The sequence below is a fragment of the Onychomys torridus genome, chromosome 1 (genome assembly GCF_903995425.1).
Source record: "Onychomys torridus chromosome 1, mOncTor1.1, whole genome shotgun sequence".
Lineage (NCBI taxonomy): Eukaryota > Metazoa > Chordata > Mammalia > Rodentia > Cricetidae > Onychomys > Onychomys torridus.
The window spans coordinates 118,989,075-119,012,401 of NC_050443.1; the positions used below are offsets into that span (position 1 = coordinate 118,989,075).

The window sequence follows — 23,327 nt, forward strand, 5'->3', positions numbered from 1 at the left end:
TACACAGGTCCTTCCACTCCTGCCTGTGCCTACCCACCATTTCATGTACCCTGACCACATATGGCTGGACAAGGGCTGGGATCTCTGATCCCTGGAAATTTTGCTATGTGGACCACAGGACTGGGACACTGGGGGGACGGGGGACGGGGTCACCTAGGAAAAGAGGAGTCCAGTTGATACCAGAGATAAGGAAGAAATATCCTAGCCGATCTCCCAGGGTCAAAGAGCAACTGGGTGTGGTCCTAGCCATTGAATGAGGGTGGATGGACCTGTCCACACCTGCGAGGCTCACTGAGCAAGGGCTGTCTTTTTTTTTTTTTTTTTTAATTAGACATCACACACCATGAGCTAAAAGACCAGGGTCTAAATTCCTTCTTTATTGATACTAAGGACAACCAAACCCTAGCTCCAGCCAGCTCCTGGAGATTCCCCTTCCTCCCTCATCTGGGCTGCCTGGTTGCTTCAGTCCACTCCGAAACTTCGATAGCAGGCTTTGGTCCAGAAGGCAGCCAGGAAGACCAGGACCCATCCAGGGGAAGCCTGGGGAGCAGCCTGGGGAAGGAGACAGGTGGTTAGGAGACTGGGACTGACCATCAGAATGCATGTGTGTACCCACATAGCTAGGGAACAGGAGGGTACTTTAGGAGTCCAGCTGAGGATGGAGTGCTCACCAGTTCTGTAGAGCCTGAGTATTCGACCACAGCAAGCAGAGCTGGTCCTCTGAGGGCTTGGACCGGACCAGGCTGTTCTCTGGGATATTTTCTGTGTCCTGGTCACTGCCCCCCAAACCAAATTAGAATTAGTGGTAGTACTGGGATGCAGCGGGTTGCTGATAGACCATACCAGGCCTGTCCCACACGAGCAAGTCTGGAGAGTTCTACCTACGCCTGCTCACCTGCGCTTCCCCACAAGACCCTGCAGCAGGCGCTGCAGCCTGGCGCTGTCCTGCAGGCGACTGAGCTCGCTGGTGAACGTCCCGTCTGAGTGTCTTGGGATCCTGGGGAGGGGCGGGGTGAGGAGGGTCAGAGTACTCAGTGTGGGCCTGTGGGAGTGGCCGTGGTGTTGTGGATCCCCCCCGCCCACGACCCAGCTCACCTGGGGGGCGCAGGGAGTGCGGCCGAGCCAGCGAGCAGCAGCAGCAGCAGCAGGGTGGGCATGGTCGGGCTCCGTGTGTGCTGAGCGCTGCAGCTGCAGCCTGAGCCCTGCGCCCCTGCTTTATAGCTGCCCTGGCGGCAGGCTGGGGGCTCCGGCACCGCCCCGGCTCCGCGCGGCCGGCCGCGCCCCATCGATTGCGGGAAGGTCAGGGCCGCCCCCCCAGCTGTCGTCCGGCCACCTCCCGTCCCCACCGCCGCGTTGGCGCCCCTCAGCCTGCTGGGCGGGGGGAGTAGCTACTAGGTAGCGAACTGGACACCTCCATCTGGGACCAGGGGCAGCGAACAGGGTTTGACGGTTCAGAACAAGCGGAGGGAATAGCACTGCGAGGCCTCTCGAGCCTCAGTTCATACTGGCGCCCAGCCTAGACCAAGACCCTGGACCACTCTTCCTGGGAAGGGGCTGTGGGTGTCTTGAGAAGCCTCGGAGGGGCCAGTGGACGACTGACGACTGACAGGGAAAGGAGACCAGAGTCCTAGAGCTCCAGAGAGACCAGGGCTGGGGGGCAACGGATGCAGGGTACCGCCTGAAAGGGCAGCCCAACATGCAAAGCAAAGATGGAACCTTCTTAGGCCCCTGAGGTTGCATTTTCGGATGGGAGAAAACAGCCAATTCATGTTGGAAGCAGGAGGTAGAGATGGGTTAGAACAAGCGAAAAGCAGGCCTTAGAGGTTGTAGGGGAATGAAGAGGAGGAGTTATGAGTGGGGGTTGATGGAAATAGGCTTGCAAAACATCTTCATCCCTGGAGTCCGGGACTTGAGTGCTAGAACACTTGTCTAGCATGGTTCAACGCAGCGCTGAAACCCAAAATGAAAAGACAATCCTTAAAATCAAATTACAGGAGACAGAGGCAAGTGGATCTCTGTGAGTTCGAGGCCAGCCTGGTCTACAGAGTGAGTGAGTTCCAGGACAGCCAGGGCTTAACACAGAGAAACCCTGTCTCAAAAAACAAACCAACAAACAAATCAAATTACAAACCTAACAAACTGTTATGAAACTAACTCTTGAGTAAAAATCATGTGGGTTTTGTTGTTGTTGTTATTGGGAATGTTTTGGTTTGTTTTGGTTTTTGGAGACCTAGTATATAGCTCAGACTGCCTTTGAACTCACTAGATAGTCCATGTTGGCCCGGAACCCTCAGCAATCTTCTTGCCTTAGCCTCTCAAAAGCAGAGATTGAAATCAGGGAGCACCAAGTCCAGCTCTGCTTGTATTTTGAGGGGAGGGATTAGGTTTTGAGCTTTGGAGTTCTTTGCTTTGAATCTTTGAGACAAGGTCTTATGTAGCCCAGGCTGGCCTCAGGAATTTGTTACATCATTTAGGATAACCTTGAACTTCAGCTCTTCCTGCCAGTATTTCTGGAGTACCAGTATTACAGGTGTGTGGCAACATGCCTGGTTTTTTGTGGTGCTAAGAATAGAACTTAGGGCTTCACACATGCTAGGCTAGCACTCCGTTAAGTGAGCTCTCCTCCCCAGCCCTCCACATGAGACTTGGAAAACAGTTAGTAGACTTTTTTTTTTAGAGACATTTTCAGTTTACAGAAAAACTGAACCGAAAGCATGGCATTCAGTTCCTCAATGCCCCTCTCATACTCCCCCACCTAGAATCCCCTTGTGTTAAGAAGTGAGGAATAGGAGTTATTGGAAGTGTGGTTAAGAGAGCATACTGCTCTTGCAGAGGACCTCAGTTCCGTTCCCACACCCACACCCACACAGGGTGGCTCTCAACTGCCTGTAACTGCAGCTCCAGGGGAGTTGATGCCTTCTAGCCTCTACAGGCACTGTAGTCACATTCCCCACAGGCACACAAGTATACACAGAAACAGACAACAAACTTTTTCTTCCCTATAGACAGAGTTTCTCTGTGTAGCCCTGGATGTCCTGGAATTCACTCTGTAGATCAGGCTAGCCTTGAACTCAGAGATTTGCCTGCCTCTGCCTCCTGAGTTCTGAGATTAAAGGCATGCACCACCACTGCCCAGCTATTAAAAAAAGGTTGGGGGAAGCAGCCAGATCTCAGCACTTAGGAAACAGAAGCAGGCAGATCTCTGAGTTTGAGGTCAGCCTGATGGACAAAGTGAGTTACAGGGTAGTCAGAGCTACACAGAGGAACACTGTCTGGAAAGAAACAGCAACACAAAGATGGGGTGGGGGACAAGGCACTAGTAATGCACTTATACCTTAGCTTTTGGGAGTCAGAGGTAGGAGAAGTGCAGCAAGCTTCAGGTCAAAAGGGCTGTGATGAGACCCTTAAAAGTAAACAAAACTGCTGGGCAGTGGTGGTGCACGCCTGTAATCCCAGCACTTGGGAGACAGAGGCAGGTGGATCTCTGAGTGCGAGGCCAGCCTGGTCTACAAAGCGAGGTCCAGGACAGCCAGGGTTGTTACACAGAGAAACCTGGTCTCAAAAAAACAAACCAACAAAGAAAGTAAACAAAACGCTCTGGCACTAAAGAGGTACATTTGTCACAGTTTCTTTGTGTAGCCCTGCCTGGGCATCCTGACACTTGTTCTGTAGTCCAGGCCGGCCTCAAATTCACAAAGATCAATCTGCCCCTGCCACCACCACCCAGTGTGAACCATGGTCAACAGAGCAGTATATTCAAGGCCTGCAATTCTCACCAGGGGCCACTTTGGGGGTTTTACATTCTTGGACAGTGTACATTCTTGGATCCAACACCACATATCAAAAAGAGTTATAGCCCTGAAAATTCCCTGTGGAGCCTTCTTCCCCCTGCCCTTAGACTCCTGATTTTTGTTGTTGTTGTTGTTGTTGTTGTTGTTGTTTTTGGTTTTGTTTTTTTGAGACAGGGTTTCCCTGTGTAGCTTTGCGCCTTTCCTGGAACTCACTTGGTAGCCCAGCCTGGCCTCAAACTCACAGAGATCCTCCTGGCTCTGCCTCCTGAGTGCTGGGATCAAAGGCGTGCACCACCATTGTCCGGCCGACTCCTGATCATTGATGCGGGTGGTGGTGCCTGTTCCAGAGTGTCAGGGTTGGAAGTATAGGTTGCATCCTTTTCACAATAGCTTCTAAATTTTTGTTTGTTTGTTTGTTTTCGAGACAGGGTTTCTCTGTGTAGTTTTGGTGCCTGTCCTGGATCTCTCTTTGTAGACCAGGCTGTCCTCAAACTCACAGAGATCCACCTGGCTCTGCCTCCTGAGTGCTGGAATTAAAGGCATGTGCCACCGCCGCCCAGGGTCTTCTAAATTTTAAAGACTACATTTGCTTATTTGTGTGGGTAGGTAGGTGGGTGCGTACATGGAAGCCAGAGGACAGCTTTTAGGAGTTGGCTTTCTCCTTCTTCCTTGTGGATTCCAGAGATCAAACTCAAGGCAGGCTTGGCAGCAAGGGCCTTTACCCACCGAGCCACCTTGCCAGTCCCACACTGGCTTCTTTCATTTGGCAATAATCATTTACATCTCCTTTGAGTCTTTTCAGGGCTCAGTAGCTCAGTTCTTTCTAGGGCTTAGCAAATGTTCCTTCCTCTGTGAATGGACCAGTGTGTTTAGCCACTCACCCAGTGAAGGACATTTGCATTGTTTCCAAGTTCAGGCAACTATAAATAAAGCTGCTATAAATGTGCGTGTGTGTGTGTGTGTGTGTGTGTGTGTGTGTGTGTGTGTGTGTTAGAGACACAGCTCAGTGGTACAATGCTTGCCCAGTGTCATGAGGCCTAGGTTCAATACTCAGGACTGCAGGGGGGAAAAGCATCTGGCAGTCCTGACCAGTGGAACCATAGAAATTATGCTAGAATCAAATCCCTGAGTAAATAGCAGAAGGAAGAAGACAGGTGGTTAGTGAGCAGGGACCTACAAGAACAGTGGTAGGCAGGAGGTAGTCCTCTGCCAGCCAGGCATCCTGATGTGCACAGGACCTCATCCAGAAGATAGTCAGGCCAGGGGGAGGCATAGGACAATGGTGACTACCCTGTAGGGGCCATTATACCCTGAGGTCAGAGAAGGGTGACAGCTGGTTGAGGTTGTGTTTAGAAAGGGCTTGAGAAGTACCCTGAGACCTGAGAATGATGGCATATGCTTCTAATCTGGGAGGCAGAGACAGGAGGATCTCTGTGAGTTTGAGCTCAGCCAGAGCTACAAAAAGAGACTCTGTCTTGAAAAACCAACCAAACAAGCAAACAAAACCAAAAAAGGAACCTACTGTGGACTGACATGGTGGTACACGCTTTTTTTAATCCCAGCACTCAGGAGACAGGCATGTGAGTCTCTGTGAGATCAAGGCCAGCCTGGTCTCTGTAGACAGTTTCAGCTAGGGCTACAAAGAGAGACTGTCTCAAAACAAAAGCAAACAACAAGAAGTGGGGAGAGGGATGCCTTGGCTGTTTTCTTCCATGTTCCTGACAGGCTGGCCTGATTACCAGAGGGATGAATCACCTTCCCCAAATGTTTCTGCTTCCATCTGGTATTTGGCAGCAGCTGGTGACAGAATAGTTCTTAGCAGGCAATGGAATCTGAGGCTTGCAAGGATGGGGAGTAGAGTTGAGGTCTATGCTCCCCGAAGGCCCTTGCCTAGGTCTCCTAGCAGATGCTCCTAGCAATTAGCTTCCTGGGGCAGAGCAAAGATGCAGAAAAATCACTGCCACCTCAATGTACCCCTCAAGAAGGGCCAGGTGGCCAGGTGTGGTGATGTGATGCCTGTAAACACAGAACCTGAGAGACAGGAAAAAGATCTCTGCAAGTCCAAGACCAGCTTGGGCTACATATCTGACCTCATCTGAAAAAGTAGAGGACAGGCTAAGTGGTGGGTAACTTGTGGGAGACTTCCTATGAATGGTCTGCCAAAGCTCTGTGCTGCCAAGGAAGGGAGCCCTTGGTCCTAGACCTGGTCTTGAATTGGGCCACAGCTTCTTGCAGGTTCTGCTTGAGAATGTCAGTCTCAGGCCAGGCTGAGCTGGAGTACGCTCTGGGCCATGTTGTTGGAGTTATAACAGTTCAACAGCACTGGAGATGGTCAGTGCCCATGGACTGGATGGCACAAAACCCTCACACTGGCCAGCAGTGTCTAGAGATGTGCAAGGGCCACACAGCCTTGAAGCAGAAGCCCACAGGTGGCCATTACAGCTGTCAAAACCTTGCTCATCACCTGAAAACTAGCCGTTCAAATGGATTCTCTTAACCAAATTTAGCTTCTGGTCTTTCCTACAGATAAAGATGGGCATCTCTCATATGGGCTTATGAAGCCTCACAGTCCCTAGTCACCAACTCAGTGTCCTTCCTGAGGCCAGCAACCCCAGGGGTGCTTTCGGTCTGTGGTTTACATCGACTCTTGTCCACTGCAGAACAGCTTGGAGCACAGGGGGAGCCAAGCCCTGGTACACCAAGTCCACCAGTCCACAGAATGCATATGCCCGGTTGTCAGGAAGATCACACCTATGTTTTCCACATCCATGCCTTTCCCCCAATGCTTATACCGTGTTCATATGCACGAGGATAGAGTGCAAGGCTGACCAGAACCTGTCTTCTGGTGAAGGGTGGTCACGGGTGTGCTGCTCGTTAGGGACAAGCGTGATGACACTCGTGTCACCCTTTTCTTTTTTCTTCTTCTTGTTTTTCTTTTTGCTTTTTTTGAGACAGGGTTTCTCTGTGAAGCAGCCCTGGCTGTCCTGGAGCTCACTCTGTAGACCAGGCTGGCCTCAAACTCAGAGATTTGCCTGTCTCTGCCTCCCAAGTGCTGGGATTAGAGTGTGCCACCACCGCCCGGCAGACACTGGTGTCCTTCTCAATCACCGTGATGGTGACTGAACAGGGTAGACAGACAGCTGCAAGGCTTTTGTCTTCCTCTACCTGCTTCCTTTGGACACCAGGACAAAGGTAATGACTGCCATTTGTTTTCCCAGGTGCTCCAGAGGGACAGATTGAGTTGTGTGCCCCTGTGCACATAGTGAAGTGTGTCCTCTTGGAAGTTTTTTTGTTTTTTGTTTTTTTTTCTTTCTGGAAACATTTCATCACAGAAAGATCACTACATGGTTTCATTCAGGCCTTCTATGGTTTCTTATCTATCACTTTACAAGGAGTCTTCCAAATTAAATTTATAATGTCCTTGGTCTTCCCACATGAAGTAATGATGGCTGGGACCCTCAGGTTGCTGGCTCAGCCTGTCCCAGTCTGGATAAATTACAACTCCAAGGGGTTGTTGCATTATAGGCCATGTGTATGTGTATGTGTGTGTGGTGTGCAAGTATATATACATGTTTGACATGTGTCTGAACACATTGTATGAGTGTGTGTGCATGCGGGTGCTTGTAGTTGGAGGCCCGAGGTTGGTGTTAGGAGTTAACCTTGATCACACTTCTGCCTCATTCACTGAGGCAGGGTCTTTCAGTCAAACCAGAGCTTTCCAATACGACTATTCTCACTGGACAGCTTGTCCCGTCTCTGCTTCCTGTGGCTGGAGTTACTGCCACTCACTGCATGTTTACGTGGTTTCTGGGACTCTGAAGTTAAGTTCTGCTTCTCACATTTGTGCAGCAGCCATCTCCCCAGCCACCCCATCTTGGCCTCTTCCCAGCCCCCACCAGTCCCCCACCTCCACACTTACTCCATCATTTATCTTGTTCTAATGAGTAAGAAAATGTTTCGTACTGTCCTCTCCATCCCCCATGTTGACCCGGGGCCAGGGCACTGGACATTCTAGATAAGTACTTTACCGTGAGCCACATTCTCAGCCCTTAGTGCTTTGAGACAGGGTCTTCCTGTGCAGCCCAGGCTGCTCTCAGACTTGTAATCCTCCTGCCTCAGCCTCCTGAATGTTGGACTCAAAGATGTGTGCCACCACACCTGGTTTAGGGTGGCAGATTTTTGAAAAATGTTTTTTCCGATTCAGTTGAGATGATCAAGGGTCAAATCATGTCCATGTTTAATTAATAAAATGGGACTTGAGCCTCTGTGGGGTTTTTCTTTGTTCTATTACTATGGAGTGTTATATTGGTTGTGTTTCATCTCTAGAATTCTTGCAGTCCTGGGAAAAATCCTCCTGGGTCATGGTACATAATTCTTAAAAACTGCAGTGGGATTTTGCTGAAAATTTTTTTAAAGACTTGTCTATTTTTATTTTATGTGTATGAGTGTTTTACCTGCATGTGCGTATGTGCACCACAGGTGCCTTCAGAGGCCAGAAAGAGGGTATTGGATCCCCTGAAACGAGTTACAGTTATGCGCTGCCATGTGGGTGCTGGGAATTGAACCCATGTCATCTGGAAAAGCAGCCAGTGCTCTAAACCAGCTTTTGCTGGGAATTTCTGCATTTACATTCAAAAGAGGATTTTTAAAAAGAGTTTTCTTTCTGTGGTCACTGCTGTTGAATTTTGAGAGTTCTCTGTATGGTTTTTTGTTTGTTTGTTTGTTTGTTTTTGTTTTTGTTTTTCGAGACAGGGTTTCTCTGTGTAGCTTTGTGCCTTTCCTGGAACCTGCTTTGTAGACCAGGCTGGCTTCGAACTCACAGAGATTGCCTGGCTCTGCCTCCCCAGTGCTGGGATTAAAGGTGTGTGCCACCACCGCCCGGCCTCTGTGTGTTTTATTGTTCTTTTTTATTTTTTAAGAGAGGGTTTCTCTGTGTAGCCCTGGCTATCCTGGATCTCACTCTGTAGACTAGGCTGGCCTCAAACTCACAGAGATCCACCTGCCTCTGTCTCCCGAGTGCTGGGATTTATAAAGGCACGTATTGCCACCACCCAGGCAAGACTCCGTTTTGTAATTGGTATCTATACATGATATTTGGTGGACATGTATCTTGATAATATTGCCATCCATCCTGTGGCTAGGAGTTTTTAATTTTGACATTATTCACCTCACTTGCCTCCTCGTTTGTCTGATCCCAGGTCACAAAGGTTTTCTCCCATCCTTTCCTAGAATTTACAGCTTTAAGTTTGACATTAAATCTGACTTGGGTCTAGGAATGTGGCTGCATTGGTAGAATGCTTGCCTAGCACACGAAAAGTGAGTCCAGTGTTCAGCACCAGAGGCTGATGGTGCAAACAAACACCTGCAACCCAGGACTCCAGAATCGATGACAGAAGGATCATAAATTCAACAACTGTGAGATCGGCTTGGCCCGGGAGACAGCTCAGTCAGTAAAGTGCTTCTCACACCAGTGTGTGAATCTGAGTTCAGTCCCAAGAACCCACTGGAAAAACCAAGGGACACTGCAGGACACTGCAGCATATTCGTAATTCTAGGTGGGATGTGGAGACAGGAGGATCCTGGCGCTTGCTGGCCAGCCATGTTCTCCTGTTCAGGAAGCTCCAGGCTCAATAAAAGACCCTTCCTCCAAAGATGCAGTGGAGGGCTGGAGAGATGGCTCAGAGGTTAAGAGCACTGACTGCTCTTCCAGAGGTCCTGAGTTCAATTCCCAGCAACCACATGGTGGCTCACAACCATCTGTAATGATATCTGGAGCTCTCTTCTGCCCTGCAGGCATACATGCTGCATACATAATAAATAAATAAATCTTAAAAAAAAAGATGCAGTGGAAAGCAATTAGGGAGACATCTGATGTTGACTCTTTGGCCTCAGCATGCACACACACACACACACACACACACACACACACACAATTCATTGAACTTTTTTAGTTTAGTTTAGGTTTTTTTGTTTTTTTGTTTGTTTTTGGCAGGGTCTCCCGGGGAGCCCAAGTTAGCTTTAAACCAGCTATGTATCCACAAATGACCTTGAACTAATTCTCCTTGCTACACCTTCTCTGTGCTCAGATTGCAAGTGTGCACTACCACACCCAGGTTTTTTTGTTTTGTTTTTTGAGACAGGATCTCACTTTGTAATTCAGACTAGACTTAAACTCACAAGAGTTCTCCTGCCTTGGCTTCCCCAGTTTGCTGCCACACCCTAACAAGTTGTTGTGGGGAAAATTGTTCGTTTTTTCATATTATTATTAGTAGTTTGTGGGTCCTCAAGTGCACATGCATATTCGTGCACACATGTGAATATGAGCACACAAATGCCACAGAACTTGTGTAGAGTTTGGAAGACAACTTTTTTTCATCACAGATTCTGAGGCTCAACTCAGGTCCTATTTTTGTGTTATTGGTACCAAGCACCCCTGTTGAAGGCTTCAGTAGGGAGGAGAGTCTATCTGCTCCCTATGATCAACCAGCCAAGGATGGGTTAGAGGAGGGATTTAGGTATACTCAGATGCCCAGCAGCACGAGCAATCTGTATGTGTTCTTAGGGGGCTGGCCCAATCCCCCTAAAATATGTTGAATTCAGCTCCTTTTGTCCTGCAAGAACCCCCTGCAGCATGCCACACACCCGGGAGCTCTCTGCCTTCCTGCCAGAGGGATGTATGTTCGTCAGGGAGTGTTTAGTCCACATCCCCTTGAGGGATAGCCCTTTCATCACGGGATTCCAGGAAGTATCTCTCAGCCTTACGAAGCCCCCACACAAAAATTCTTCCATCAACACAGTTCCCATATACTTTCACCGCATGAACTCACAGTCTTTCAGGGACTGACCTTACTGCCGTGATTCTATAGTGTCAACTCTGCCTGTGCTGCCCTGTTCCAACCTAGGTTCTTGTAGTCCAGTGTTGGCACAGGGTGAAAAGTGTGGCCTCCAGATGTGGCCTGGGGAAGGAGAGAGGGAGAGAGACCCCGGTGTGAGAGCACTCTTAGCTCAGATAGTCCTTGTCAGATGTCACAGGTAGCTGGTAGTCCACACAATCTCAAAGGCAAGGAAGTTGGGTCAAGTGTGTCCTTAAAGTGGGAAATGGGGCAACCACTCAGCTGCCCACCAAGGATGGTTAAGGGTTAAGGCTGAACTAGGTGTGGTGACCCACCTAATTCCAACACTCCAGAGGCTGAAGCAGAGACTGGAGGGTCTCTGAGTTTGGTGGTAACCTGGTCTGCAGAGCGAGTTCTATGACAGCTAGGGCTACACAGAGAAACCCTGCCTCAAACACACACACACATACACACACAAAGAAAGAAAGAAAGAAAGAAAGAAAGAAAGAAAGAAAGAAAGAAAGAAAGAAAGAAAGGAAGGAAGGAAGGAAGGAAGGAAGGAAGGAAGGAAGAGAGAGAAAGAAGAGAAGAGAAGAGAAAAAAAGTTAGTCTGGGCCACGTGTCATTTTGACCATGGTCCAGTTCAGCATTGACTGATGGAGATGGCAACGCCAGAGACTTGGGAAGAGAGCTGGTAAGAATGTAGGGCCAGCTACGGCCTGGGTCAGAAGCGTTGCTGCACATCTGTCCATGTGTGAGTGTCCGATGGAGAGTGAGCTCGATGTGCCAGCTTGTTTAGTATTGCTAAACCTAAGGGTAAGGGGCTAACCCAGGACCGTCGGAGAAAGAGATGAGGCACCTATAGCCTGTTGCAGAATCCAGAGCTGCTGTCTTCCTACGCTGGAAGGACACTGAACCAATGCAGGAGTATAGGTTCCGCCATGTTCTCCAAGACTTCTTGGAGAGGCGCTCCTGACAGGTAATTCGGTGGCCTGAAAGGTCCTAAGCGTCTCCTGGCTAGTTGGCTGGCTCTGGCGAGTATGGTCCAGACAACCTGCTCTCCGCGTAGGTTTTTCGAAGCACAAATTAGCCCGGATCACACAAACACCAGCCGCTGTTGGGCCTGTTTTTGCCAGTCACTTCGCTCAATTCTCCTCTGTTGAAATTAAGCATTCCTTCCTCGGCCAGTTTCCTAGAGTGCAGAAATCCAAGCCGGGCCGGGGCGGGGCTGGGAGTGCTGGGGGCGGGACTCCGGGCAGCCCCTGATGGCAAATCCCAGGGCTCAGCACCCAGCCAGAGCGCATTCAGCTGGCGCACCATGGGGAACGACAACACCGTCGACGACTGGGGCCTGTTGGCCGGGCGTGGGCCCGAGTCCCTGGGTACTGACGCCGGGCTTGGGGGCGCAGGCGTGGCGGCGCTGGTGGGGGGCGTGCTGCTCATCAGCTTGGTGTTGGCGGGGAACTCGCTCGTGTGCGTGAGCGTGGCCTCCGAGCGCACCCTGCAGACACCCACCAACTACTTCATCTTGAGCCTGGCGGCCGCTGACCTCCTCCTGGCAATACTAGTGCTACCGCTCTTTGTCTACTCCGAGGTGAGCCCCCAGGAGCTCTTTCCCCATCTCGGTGCCTCTGCTCCGCTCCCCTCCGCCCCTCCTCCCCTCCCTCTCCCCGGGCCCGAGAGCGGTTCGGCTGCTTGGATCTTCAGCAACCTTGAGCCAGGGCGTTTGCAGGGATTCCAGGTCCTCCTCACTCCCGACTGCTCACCGACTCCCGCTTTTCAGAATCCAGCGCCAGTTTTGTGTCTGTCGGTCACCCTACCATCCTCTGGATCCCTTCCTATTCTCTGTGATCCGCTGACCCAGAGAGGGCTTGTGTCCCTGGAACCAAGGATCTCAGATACTGTCTTTCCCATTGAAGTCTCGGGTCCCACTCCAGAAATACTGTACCCCTACCCCCTGCTAGCCAAAAGCCAGCTAGACCGACAGGCAAGTGTGCAGACACACATCTCTGCTGACGGCCACTGCCTTTTGGGGACCCCCCCCAAAAGAGAGAGAGAAAGAGAGAGAGAGAGACAGAGACAGAGAGACAGAGAGAGAAACAGACAGACAGACTTGCCAGCCTGTGCCAGCTCACCTTGTGGAAGAAGCCCAAAGCCTGTAGCCACTCAGCTGCCAGGAGCTTGGAGCAGTGAAGGGTGTAATCAGAGAGACTTGGACCGGATAGTGAACCTAGGGGCGCCTAAGGGCTCAGCACCTTTTGGAGACTCCGGGACAGTCACCCCAGAACAGGTCTGGTTCTTAGGTGTGTCTGCTGTGGTGCGAACTCTTCTCTTTGTACGACGAGGTTTGGCCAGAGAAAAGCTGCTTAGGACAGGAATGGGGACTTAGTGGCCTGGACTGGGGGAGGGGGGAGGGGCTGCATGGGATTTCTAAGGAAGACACTGAATTCTGGAGCTAGGGCAGAGGCCAGCAGCCACACTTGACCCCAGGTCCTCCCCGAGGGACTGACGTCACTGTGGTGATTCTTAAGCTCCTAATCGTCCCAAATCAGTATGAAGGGATTTGGGGACCGGTGGGTTGAGATGGCTGTATGCTCCTTTGCCCTTGAAGAATACTCTATGCAGATTCACAGAGAGCCCTATGAAGTCTTTGTACTTTTAGAACACATCTGTCCTCAGAACAAGGCTCATGTGTATACCGTTCAGCAAGTGAAGGGACCCATCCAAAGTCCCACAGCAGTGACAGTTGAAGCAGGCAGGATAACTCGTAGCTGAGTCTTGGAGGTGGGTAGGATTTGTGTTTAGTGGGCAGAGGGTCAGGCCTATACCCCTAAGGGCTCCCCTCCAGCAGATGGTATCAAACCCCCCTGGGTCTTCCCCAAGCTTCTCACCTAAGCAAAGGAGACCTGAGGCAAGAGGCAGGTCTGTCTCCTCTAACACAAGTGTCCCCCACTGTCTCAGGATCACATTGGGCTTGTATGCCCCCAATCCCCTCTAATACACAGCCATTGCCTTCCCCACCCCCCAACAAGAATGGGGGTCAGAAAGTCAGCGTCTGAAAGATCAGTTCTTGTGCTTCTTTTCTGCAACCTCTGCGTGCCTAGGTCCAGGGTGGCGTGTGGCTGCTGAGCCCCCGCCTCTGTGACGCCCTCATGGCCATGGACGTCATGCTATGCACTGCCTCAATCTTCAACCTGTGCGCCATCAGCGTGGACAGGTGGGTATCCCAGACGACCACCCACCCACCCACCCCCATCCCCGTCACCTGCCCACCTCACCATGCCTGTGTCCCTCTAGGTTCGTGGCTGTGACGGTGCCGCTGCACTACAACCGTCAGGGCCAGCGGCAGCTGCTGCTCATCGCCGCCACATGGTTGCTGTCCGCCGCGGTGGCTGCGCCGGTGCTGTGCGGCCTCAATGATGTGCCCGGCCGCGATCCAGCCGTGTGCCGCCTGGAGGACCGCGACTATGTGGTCTACTCGTCCGTTTGCTCCTTCTTCCTGCCCTGTCCGCTCATGCTACTGCTTTACTGGGCCACTTTTCGTGGCCTGCGGCGCTGGGAGGCAGCCCGGCACACCAAGCTGCACAGCCGCGCACCGCGCCGACCCAGCGGCCCCGGCCCGCCGGTGTCCGACAGTGTTCCGGGTCCCTTCTTCCCAGACTGTCTGCCCCCCTCACCCAGCCTCCTGCAGAGCCCCAGCGGCTCCAGCCGGCCTGAGCCAGATCTCTCTGAGGGACTCTGCGGCCCGGAGTGTCCGCCCCCCAATGCAATGCTCCCGCCAGCGCCAGCGCCAGCGCCAGCGCCAGCGCCGCCTTCCCGCAGAACGAGGGGCGCCAAGATCACCGGAAGGGAGCGCAAGGCAATGAGAGTCCTGCCGGTGGTAGTCGGTGGGTTCCTGCCCCGGGGCAAGAGCTGGTTGTTGAGAGGGGTCCCAGGTGGAGGGGTCCCGGGCTCTGCGAGGCGGGAGGCGGGTGAAAGGTGGGTGGGGAGTCCCGGGTGAGGGGCCTCGAGTGCAAGAGTATAGGCTCACGCCACCCACCCCCAGGGGCCTTCCTGATGTGTTGGACGCCTTTCTTCGTGGTGCACATCACGCGGGCGCTGTGTCCGGCTTGTTTCGTGCCCCCTCGCCTGGTCAGTGCCGTCACCTGGCTAGGCTATGTCAACAGTGCCCTCAACCCCATTATCTACACCGTCTTCAACGCCGAGTTCCGCAGGGTCTTCCGCAAGTCTCTCTGTCTTCGCTGCTGAAAAGGCCACTGGTGTCCCGAGGTCTAGCAGATCCAAGCCTGTGTGCGGGAGTACGGTGGCGCGCATTCGTCTGATTAAACTAATTATTTCCTAATCATTTACGAAGGCTGGGGGTCGGGGAGGAGCAAGGAAAAAGGAGGGGTTTTGTTTTGTTTTTGCCTGCATGTTGGGACCCGGCTAACTCCTTCTGCCTTTGAGGGTATTGCCGGCTCAGCTCTAAGAGACTCCTGGTCTCTTCTGTCCCAGGGAAGGTGAAAGAACTTCAGCTGTCTTAGTTCCCCTCAACATGTAAAGTGACCAAGCGACTAGCTGGGAGAGGAGCTAGAGGAATTTCCCGGGTGGCTGGGTCCTGGATCCTGTCCAGGCCAGCTCTTGCTCTTTGGAGAGCTAGGTAGGGAAGGCTCTGCTGTCATTGACGGGGCGGGGCATCATTTTGGGAGCTTTCTTGAGTACAGTATACATAGCTTCCTGCCAGCCTCTCACCAGGAGATGCCCTCAGCCCCATCCTTACCCCATGGATGTCCAGCAGCAGGGTTCAAGGTGGGACTGAGGGACCTAAGCAGCTCCTGCCCTCTTTGGCCAGGGCCCATGCCATCATGAAAAGATGACTTCTGCCAGGGACAGCTCACCCTAACAAACCCCCCCCCTCTCGTCATGGGAGAGATGTGAGTCAGGACTGCTGAAGGGGTTTTTAGATTGGGGTTCCACACCAACAGCAACAGGCACAAAGTGTCACACTCTGTTCTCAGTATTGAGAAATGACGAGCTATGAGATCTACAGCAGTTAAAATAGTCATTGTTGGGTAAGGAGCAATTAATTCCCCAGGACTGGGTGCTATGGCCTCACTGGGCTCTGGTGGCTCAATGCTCCCTGCTGGCCTCTGTTGATCTCTCAGGACTAGCAAACTCCTGGGGGGGGGGGGTCAATGGAGTCATGGCTTCATATTTGTCCACACACTATTTAACGTTAGTGGAATTGGGGCTCCTTTAAGTTTTACCCCTGGAGACCCTGGGATACCAAATGTGCCTGCCCTTTGCTGACTCCCACTGAAAAGTTCTACAAATACAAATGTATGGCTGAAACCCATGTGAGTGGGGCAGACGTCACTGGAAGCTTGATACAGCTTGGGGAACTGAACCCTAAGTGCCCGTGTCCTGAGACCCTTTGAGTTTCTTCCTTAGAGGAAAGGGAAAGGATAAACCAAATCAATTCCACTTGATTGGTTACCATCTCCAAACCCATCGTGGTGTTCTGGGACCTTCACAGTGCCACTCCTTGAGGTAGCCATTCTGGATACCCCGCTGACTGTCCTGTGGTTAGCACTGACTGGCCATTTTCTTGTTTGGGTAACTCTTGGGTGCCATGACTTTGCCAAGCTGTCTGTCAGTGTGCAAACTGAGCCATGCTGTGTGGCCTCAGCTACTCTTCATGGCCTTGGTGGCTGGCTAGAGCTAAGAGCTCCTCAGCCACCGAAAGCACTTCCGGGAAGAATGGCAAGGCCCAGACTTGATTCTAGCAGGAATAAACAGGGTGGTCATGAAGACCTTATTCAGTGGGAAGGGACTCAGGCCTGAAGCCTCCAGGTGTGCCTGGCTCACTGATAAGCCTTGGGGAGAAGGTGGGAACCCCATGGAATTGGAATCTTCTTATTTATATACACGACCCACCCTCAACTATCCCTGTGGTTCACATTGAGGGACCTCAGGGATCTGGGTGCAAAAGGGCCTTCTGGTAGGAGGAGGAACCATTCTTGGTCCAGTGCAGGGGATAAGGGTGATATTCTTACACATACCAAGATGTAAAGCTGGTGTGTATCTCATAGGAACTGTTTTAGAAGCAGGTGTAAGAACTGGTAAGTCACCGGACGGTGGTGGTGCACACCTATAATCCTAGCACTTGGGAGGCAGAACCAGGTGGATCTCTGTGAGTTTGAGGCCAGCCTGGGCTACAGAGCGAGTTCCAGGACAGGCTCCAAAGCTACACAGAGAAACCCTGTCTCAAAAAAACAAAACAAAACAAAACAAAAAAAAACAAGACAAAAAAGAATTGGTAAGTCTATAAGTTCATCCTAAACTTAAAGGTACTCCTCTAGATCCTAGCTAAGTCTGCATATCCCCTACATGGTGCAGGGGGGCCTTTCAGGGCATTTCTGAAAATTTACAAGCTTCCAGAAAATATGCTTCTCTAACAGTGTTCTTTGTCAGTAGGAACACCAGGTCTCATTCCCAAATCAGCCAAGTCCAGTACCTAAGTATGAGTCTCCCCCAAAGGTCTCCACTCCCTTACCTGTTCCCAGGGACAGTGTCTAGGATGGTCCTGGGTGATGAGAAGACAGAGTGAGAAAAACAAGACAACCAGGCCTTTGCATGCAGAAGCCCTGGTCACAGCCAAACAGACATTTCAATGTGCATCATGCCCTGGAGATTCATGGGAGTCCTGTAGTGGCTCATGGCACTGCCTGGACACAAGCAGAGCTGAGAGGATATGGAGGCCAACCTTGCTAAGTAGCCTCAGGTTCTTCTGAAACCACTTCCGCTAGAGAAAGATAGGTTGAGACTTCCTTGGCTGTGAAGGCCATAAAGGTAGATCAAGAAGAGGATTGCTGCAGGCCTGTATCACCACAGCAGGACACACACAGCAGCACAATCAGAACATGGCAGAAACCCTCTGGCCATTGGAATATAAAGTGGGCTTTGTAATGGCACTCTCCAGGTGGGGGATGGGGGCTTTATTTACAACTTTATTAACAGATAAAACAGATATGTACACGTGGCATAGGGCACCCCCACAGGTAATGGGACACTCGTGATCCAGGGATAAAAGAGCACCGCGATAGGTCAGGCCCTGGGCTGCGGCAGAGGGCCCAGGTCTGAAACCCACCAGCATTCCTTGGTCTCTGGCAGGAGCTCCTTTCAAAGGGCATAGTCTGTTTGTTAGTAACTCGTCTGGCAAGTTTCCCATGGCCTCACTTCTCAGCAGCCCCCACAGTCATCAGAGGGCCTAAGCCTGTGCTGGCCTCGCAGTAGAGCAGGGATAGGCTGGGCTCAAACAGCAACTTTTTCTATTACACTTTCTTCAACATGGACTTCATCAGCCTGGACAGTGACAGATGTTGACTGGCCACAGACGTGCTGATGGTCTTTCCAGTCCTGGAAGGTAGGACACTCACGTTAGCAGGAAGGACCATAGGGACCCACTGTGGTACAGAGCAACGTATCACCTGTGGATGGGCCCTGGACTTCATGAGGTAGCTGTGAGCTGTCAGAGTGAGGGAACGTTCAGATAACAAAAGGCATCAGGATAACAAGACAATATGTCCACGCATTCATGTATTTGTTGTTGTTAGAATTGTTTTGTCGAGACAGGATCTCTCTATTATTAGGCTCTGGCTATCCTGGAACTCATCATGTAGAGCAGGCTAGCCTCAAACTCATAGAGATCCTCCTGCCTCTGTCTCCCCAGTGCTAGGATTAAAGGTGTGGGCCACAATATCCTGCTGCTGTTGGAATTTAAATGAAAAGTTGGACACAGTGGTTCATGCCTGTAATCTCAGCACATGGGAGGCTGAAACATGAGAACAGCCACAAGTTCTAGACCAGCCTAGGCTAACAGTATAAACAAACAAATAAATAAATTTATAAGTGATTTTGCTACCCACCATGGTATTCGTAACTGTGAAGATGATACTATCTGTACACACACACACACACTCACACACACACACACACACCCAGGAGAGCAGAAACAAGCACATCCTGAAGGTGAGGAGTCATCTCAGGAAAGGCCTGCCTTACATTCACAACAATAAAAATTGTCCCGAGTAATAAAATCCACATAGCTGTAGCAGTGTGGGTGAGCAAACTATGCATAAGGCCAAGACAACCACCAGACCCTGGCGGCCACCTACACAACTAGACACTGTTCGCCATAACTGATGTGAACTGGCATGGGGCCTTGGAGCTGTGGACCCTGGCCACAGGGAATTCTAGATGCTTTCTTATGTGAGGTGAACGAATGGGTCATTCATGGATGAGGAAACCCAAGGCACAAGCCAGTGTCCACCTGAGGCAACAAGCAGGCCTCCATCCAGGTCTTGGGGCAAATATCCAAGACTGATTCTCCTACTCCTCCTCCTCCTCCTTCTCCTTCCTCTTCCTCCTCCTCCTCCTCCTCCTTCTTTTTTTCTTTTGGTTTATCAAGGCAGGGTTTCTTTTCTCTATGTGACAGCCCTGGATGTCCTGGAATTCACTTTGTAGACCAGACTGGCCTTGAACTCACAGATATCTATCTGCCTCTGCCTCCCGATTGTTGGGAAGGAATAAAGGCATATGCCACCACCACCCAGAAAGACTGATTCCTGAAACCTCAAATTCTGAATTAAAAAACAAAGCAAAACCAAAAAAACAAACAAAAAAACAAATATAAACTATTCTTTGAGGCCAGGTGGTTGTGGTATACAACTTTAAACCTAGCACTTGGGAGGCAGAGGCAGGCAGATCTCAGTGAGTTCGAGGCCAGCCTGGTCCAGGACAGCCAGGACTTTCACACAGAGAAATTCTCTCTAGAAAACTAAAAACAAAACAAAAACAACAACAAAAAAAAAAAAAAAAAAAAAAAAAAAAAACCCAAAATCCCAACAACAACAAAAACTACTTCATTGTTTGAAAATGCTCAGCTCTGACTAAGAAGGCAGGTGCTAAAGCTTGACAGAACTTTCTCAGAGAAGCCTTCCTGTATGGACATTTGAGATTCTCCACAGCATTGAAGCAAAAAAGCCTGGCACTATGGTGGGAAACAGACACACCTTCATTCTAGAGTCCCTGGAGACAGGTCATGTTATGTGGCAACGTGTAGCATGTGCATGCTGAGGGCACAAGCTGTCCCTAACCCTCAGCTGATACATCAGGTATACCTGTGGCTCCTGCAGTTTCCTGCATACTCTTCTGCACAGTCTGCAGGTTTACACACATTCTCTCCTGTGTGTGCCCAGCCCAGCATAACTAAAACTTTAAAATTAACACTGCTTTTCAAAAGTTAAGATGTCAGTCTAGGAATGGAATCCCTCAGCACTGGGATGCTATGACAAGAAGGGTCACGAGTTAGAGGCCAGCCTGGGAAACATAGGAAACCTTGTATCAAAAAAGAAAAAACAAGGGGTTGGGGATTTAGCTCAGTGGTAAGAGTGCTTGCCTAGCAAGTGAAAGGCCTTGGGTTCGATCCTCAGCTCCACAAAAAAAAAAAAAAAAAAAAAGATAAGCAAAAAAGAAAAAACAAGCCAGGTGTGAGATGCACGCCTTTAATCCCAGCACTCAGGAGGCAGAGGCAGGTGGATCTCTGTGAGTTCGAGGCCAGCCTGGTCTACAGAGTGAGATCCAGGACAGACACCAAAACTACACAGAGAAACCCTGTCTCAAAAACAAAAACAAAAGAACAAACAAAAAACCCCAAAACAAAAACAAAACAGAAACTGGAGGGGGCGCTTTGAGATGACTTAGTAGAAAAGGTCATTTGCTGTCCAGCCTGATGATCAGAATTCAGTCTCCAGGATCTACATATGGAAGAGGAGAACCAACTCCCTCAGGTTGTCCTGCTATCCATGGGTGTGCCATGGCATGTGTCCCCACAGGGATACTAAATAAAGAAATGTAATTAAAAACAAACAAAATGACAAAAAAGACGAGTATAGCTCACTGGTAGAACACTTGGCACACACAAGGGCTGCCTTCAACCCCCAGTACCACAGAACAACAGCCAGTGAGCCAAGGAGCTGGCTGCATTGGGCCAGGTACACCAATTGTGCCCCTTTCACTACGAAATGTCTAGAACAAGCAAATGCACACATGTAAAGCTGATTACCCCCAGCAGGGCCTGGGGCAAGTGAAGCAGCTGGGTGGGGGAGCGCCAGGGGGTCTTTCAAGGCATGCTTGAAAATGCACTGGGTTATTGTAACTCTCTAAAACTCACTGACTGTATGAATATAAACCAGGGGGATTTTATGGCATGTAAATCAGGACCAATTAAAGATGTCCTGACACACAGTTCACATGGGGTTTGAAAAAAAAATAAACACTGTGTAAGTTAAAAGCAAAACAGGCGGGGGTTGGAGAGATGGCTCAGAGGTTAAGAGCACTGACTGCTCTTCCAGAGGTCCTGAGTTCAATTCCCAGCAACCACATGGTGGCTCACAACCATCTGTAATGAGATCTGGCACCCTCTTCTGTGAACATAATAAATAAATAAATAAATAAATAAATAAATAAAATGTTTAAAAAAAAGATTCAAATGAATGGAACCATCTACGTTAAAAAAAAAAAAAAAGCAAAGCAGGCTACGACTGTTATCTAGCACACAAGAAAGCCAAAAATAGCCAACTTTTCAGGTGCCTAGTTGAAATAGGTGAGGAAGTTACTTTCTTCCCAAGTTATCACTTGTTCAAAGTGGCCTCTGGCTTCTGTTTCTTCAGATACTAGCTAGTGTTCCCTTTGAAGACAATATGAGAATTATGGATAGGGACACTCACTTTTTAAAGAAGATTTATTGCCAGGAGGTGGTGGCGCATGCCTTTAATCCCAGCGCTTGGGAGGCAGAGGCAGGCAGATCTCTGTGAGTTTGAGGCCAGCATGGTCTACAGAGTGAGATCTAGGACAGGCACCAAAACTACACAGAGAAACCCTGTCTCGAGAAAAAAAAAAAACAAGGGTTGGGGATTTAGCTCAGTGGTAGAGTGCTTGCCTAGCAAGCGCAAGGCCCTGGGTTCGATCCTCAGCTCAAAACAAAACAAAACAAAACAAAAAACTAAAAAACAAAACAAAAAACAAACAAACAAAAAGGCCACTTGTTAGTAGAATTCAGAAGATGAACTTCCAATTTTGCTCCCCAAATCTCTGGCATCCTGGAGACAAGTGCAGCTACAGAGATGACCAGAGAACACAGGCCATAGCTTCCCTTTGAACCCTAGAGGCAATGGCTCCTGTGTATGCACCAGGGCCACCAGGACTGCCAGGAGTCCACCAGGGTGAGAACATCACACTTTCCTTGTGCCATGTGAAGCTCTGAGACACCTATGGACGTCGAGGTGGGGGATACATGTCCACTTCATAAGCTGCCCTTCATGACTATCTTCCCATATCCACATTTTGTTAGCCTGCCAAGTTTCGGCAAGGCACCAGGCCATGGGTTCTTATGGAAGGTTCTGTCTGCTGACATAGCTTGAACCTGCAGTGGCTACTGAGCGTGTCTGAGACAGGTCTCTTTCCCTATTCACACACCTAGACCCACCCAAGGGCCTAAGGCTACTACTCGGCATCCCCAGAACCAGTGCCACAGACTCCAGGTGACTGAGAACACCCTTCTCATCCGGAGAACAAGTTGGCTCCTTCTGTTTATGTTCCAGGCTGACAAACTGAGGGCCCCAGCTTCTTACCATTCTGAGCCCCAGGTTCACATTACAGGAGTCCCTGCCCAGTCTGGATGCCAGAATCTCATCCTTCTCTCAGCAGCCCCAGAGGGTAAAAATGAAACTGGGTCAAAGAACATACACTGTCTATCGAAGCATGGGCATTCTTTAGAAAAGTCTGGAAGGAACAAGAACACTGCTGTGGCTGTGTAGAATGGCCAGTGCAAGCTCAAGTCCTCCAGGAGGTCCAGGTCCACTCCAACAGCCCAGCTTCAACTTGGCTGGCACTGCTGAGTATCACGGACAAGACCCGCTCCACAGCGGAACTTAAGGTTCCTACGTCTTCAAAAAGTACACTAAGAACAAAGAAAGCCCCCCAGTAAGTAGGGCGCAGAGAACAGAAATCACCACATGGACAGTGGAGAGGTCAGAATAGTGGTCACAACAGACCAGGGTGCCACATGCCCCTGGCACTTCCTAGGATAACCATAGGCTGAAGACTGGAAAAATAATGAGGTTACTAACTGTTCCAAAGTGCTCTTTGTAAGAAGTGTTAGGCGGGGGTTGGGGATTTAGCTCAGTGGTAGAGCGCTTGCTTAGCAAGTGCAAGGCCCTGGGTTCAATCCTCAGCTTAAAAAAAAAAAAAAAAAAAAAGAAGTGTTAGGCATATGATGTTCTAGGAGTTCAGCTGACAGTCCACAGGCTGCTGGTGCCCTATGGTAACTAAGAATGCGGCCCAACACAAACCAAAACTTATTTAACACAGCATGAAAACTGTTTTGCACCATCCCCCTTTGGTAACTTGATTACATAGTTCTTGAATATGCACTTTGCAGCTGACAATGTCATGTCACAATATCAAAAGGCTATAGATATCCAAAAAACCCTCTTTAATGCTGGAGTGGTAGCATGCCTGAAATCTAAGCACTAGAGAAAAGGAGGCAACAGGATCAGGAGTTCAAGGGCATCCTGGGCTACACAAAACCCTGTCTGAAAAAAAAAAATAGAGGGCTGAGGCTGGAGATGTCTCAGGGGGTAGAATGCCTGCCTAATTTAAG

At 50.1% G+C, this 23,327-nt stretch overlaps 3 protein-coding genes across 9 annotated transcripts in view; 1 reads left to right on the plus strand and 2 right to left on the minus strand.

Annotated features, from left to right (window-relative positions):
• Positions 1–349: 349 nt before the first annotated feature.
• Sct (secretin) lies at positions 350–14,557 on the minus strand. Of its 4 annotated transcripts, none has more exons than XM_036206189.1 (6): positions 13,903–14,557; positions 10,637–10,747; positions 1,096–1,950; positions 896–997; positions 672–776; positions 350–552 (listed from the first exon to the last, which is right to left on the minus strand). In XM_036206189.1, the coding sequence occupies exons 3-6, from the start codon at positions 1,284–1,286 to the stop codon at positions 441–443; spliced, it is 510 nt and encodes a 169-aa protein (XP_036062082.1). In that variant the 5' UTR covers positions 1,287–1,950; positions 10,637–10,747; positions 13,903–14,557; the 3' UTR covers positions 350–440. The 4 variants fall into 4 exon arrangements, with proteins under 4 accessions (XP_036062082.1, XP_036062092.1, XP_036062100.1 ...); XM_036206199.1 differs by having other exon boundaries at positions 13,898–14,557; XM_036206207.1 differs by lacking the exon at positions 13,903–14,557 and adding an exon at positions 12,760–13,846.
• On the plus strand, positions 11,875–14,966 carry Drd4 (dopamine receptor D4). The gene is made up of 4 exons (XM_036206180.1): positions 11,875–12,218; positions 13,729–13,841; positions 13,922–14,511; positions 14,670–14,966. The coding sequence occupies exons 1-4, from the start codon at positions 11,943–11,945 to the stop codon at positions 14,870–14,872; spliced, it is 1,182 nt and encodes a 393-aa protein (XP_036062073.1). The 5' UTR covers positions 11,875–11,942; the 3' UTR covers positions 14,873–14,966.
• A 2,614-nt stretch (positions 14,967–17,580) lies between these two features.
• The window catches only part of Deaf1 (DEAF1 transcription factor), a 32,927-nt gene continuing 27,180 nt past the window's right edge, over positions 17,581–23,327 (minus strand). For all 4 annotated transcript variants that reach the window (XM_036199008.1, XM_036199018.1, XM_036199026.1 and 1 more), the window contains one exon: positions 17,581–18,022. In XM_036199008.1, coding sequence (XP_036054901.1) covers positions 17,918–18,022 — 105 coding nt within the window. In that variant the 3' untranslated portion in view covers positions 17,581–17,917. The remainder of the gene's footprint in view (positions 18,023–23,327) is intronic.

What these genes read in the sequence shown, in the direction of transcription:
- Sct (XM_036206189.1), bottom strand. Translation starts at nt 1,286, where the DNA reads ATGGGGCGCGGCCGGCCGCGCGGAGCCGGGGCGGTGCCGGAGCCCCCA. An exon ending in GGTCTTGTGGGGAAGCGCAG is followed by an intron (nt 777 to 895) that starts GTGAGCAGGCGT and finishes TTTGGGGGGCAG; the next exon opens with TGACCAGGACACAGAAAATA. An exon ending in ACTCAGGCTCTACAGAACTG is followed by an intron (nt 553 to 671) that starts GTGAGCACTCCA and finishes CTCCTTCCCCAG; the next exon opens with GCTGCTCCCCAGGCTTCCCC.
- Drd4 (XM_036206180.1), top strand. Translation starts at nt 11,943, where the DNA reads ATGGGGAACGACAACACCGTCGACGACTGGGGCCTGTTGGCCGGGCGT. An exon ending in TGCGCCATCAGCGTGGACAG is followed by an intron (nt 13,842 to 13,921) that starts GTGGGTATCCCA and finishes GTGTCCCTCTAG; the next exon opens with GTTCGTGGCTGTGACGGTGC. An exon ending in AGTCCTGCCGGTGGTAGTCG is followed by an intron (nt 14,512 to 14,669) that starts GTGGGTTCCTGC and finishes ACCCACCCCCAG; the next exon opens with GGGCCTTCCTGATGTGTTGG.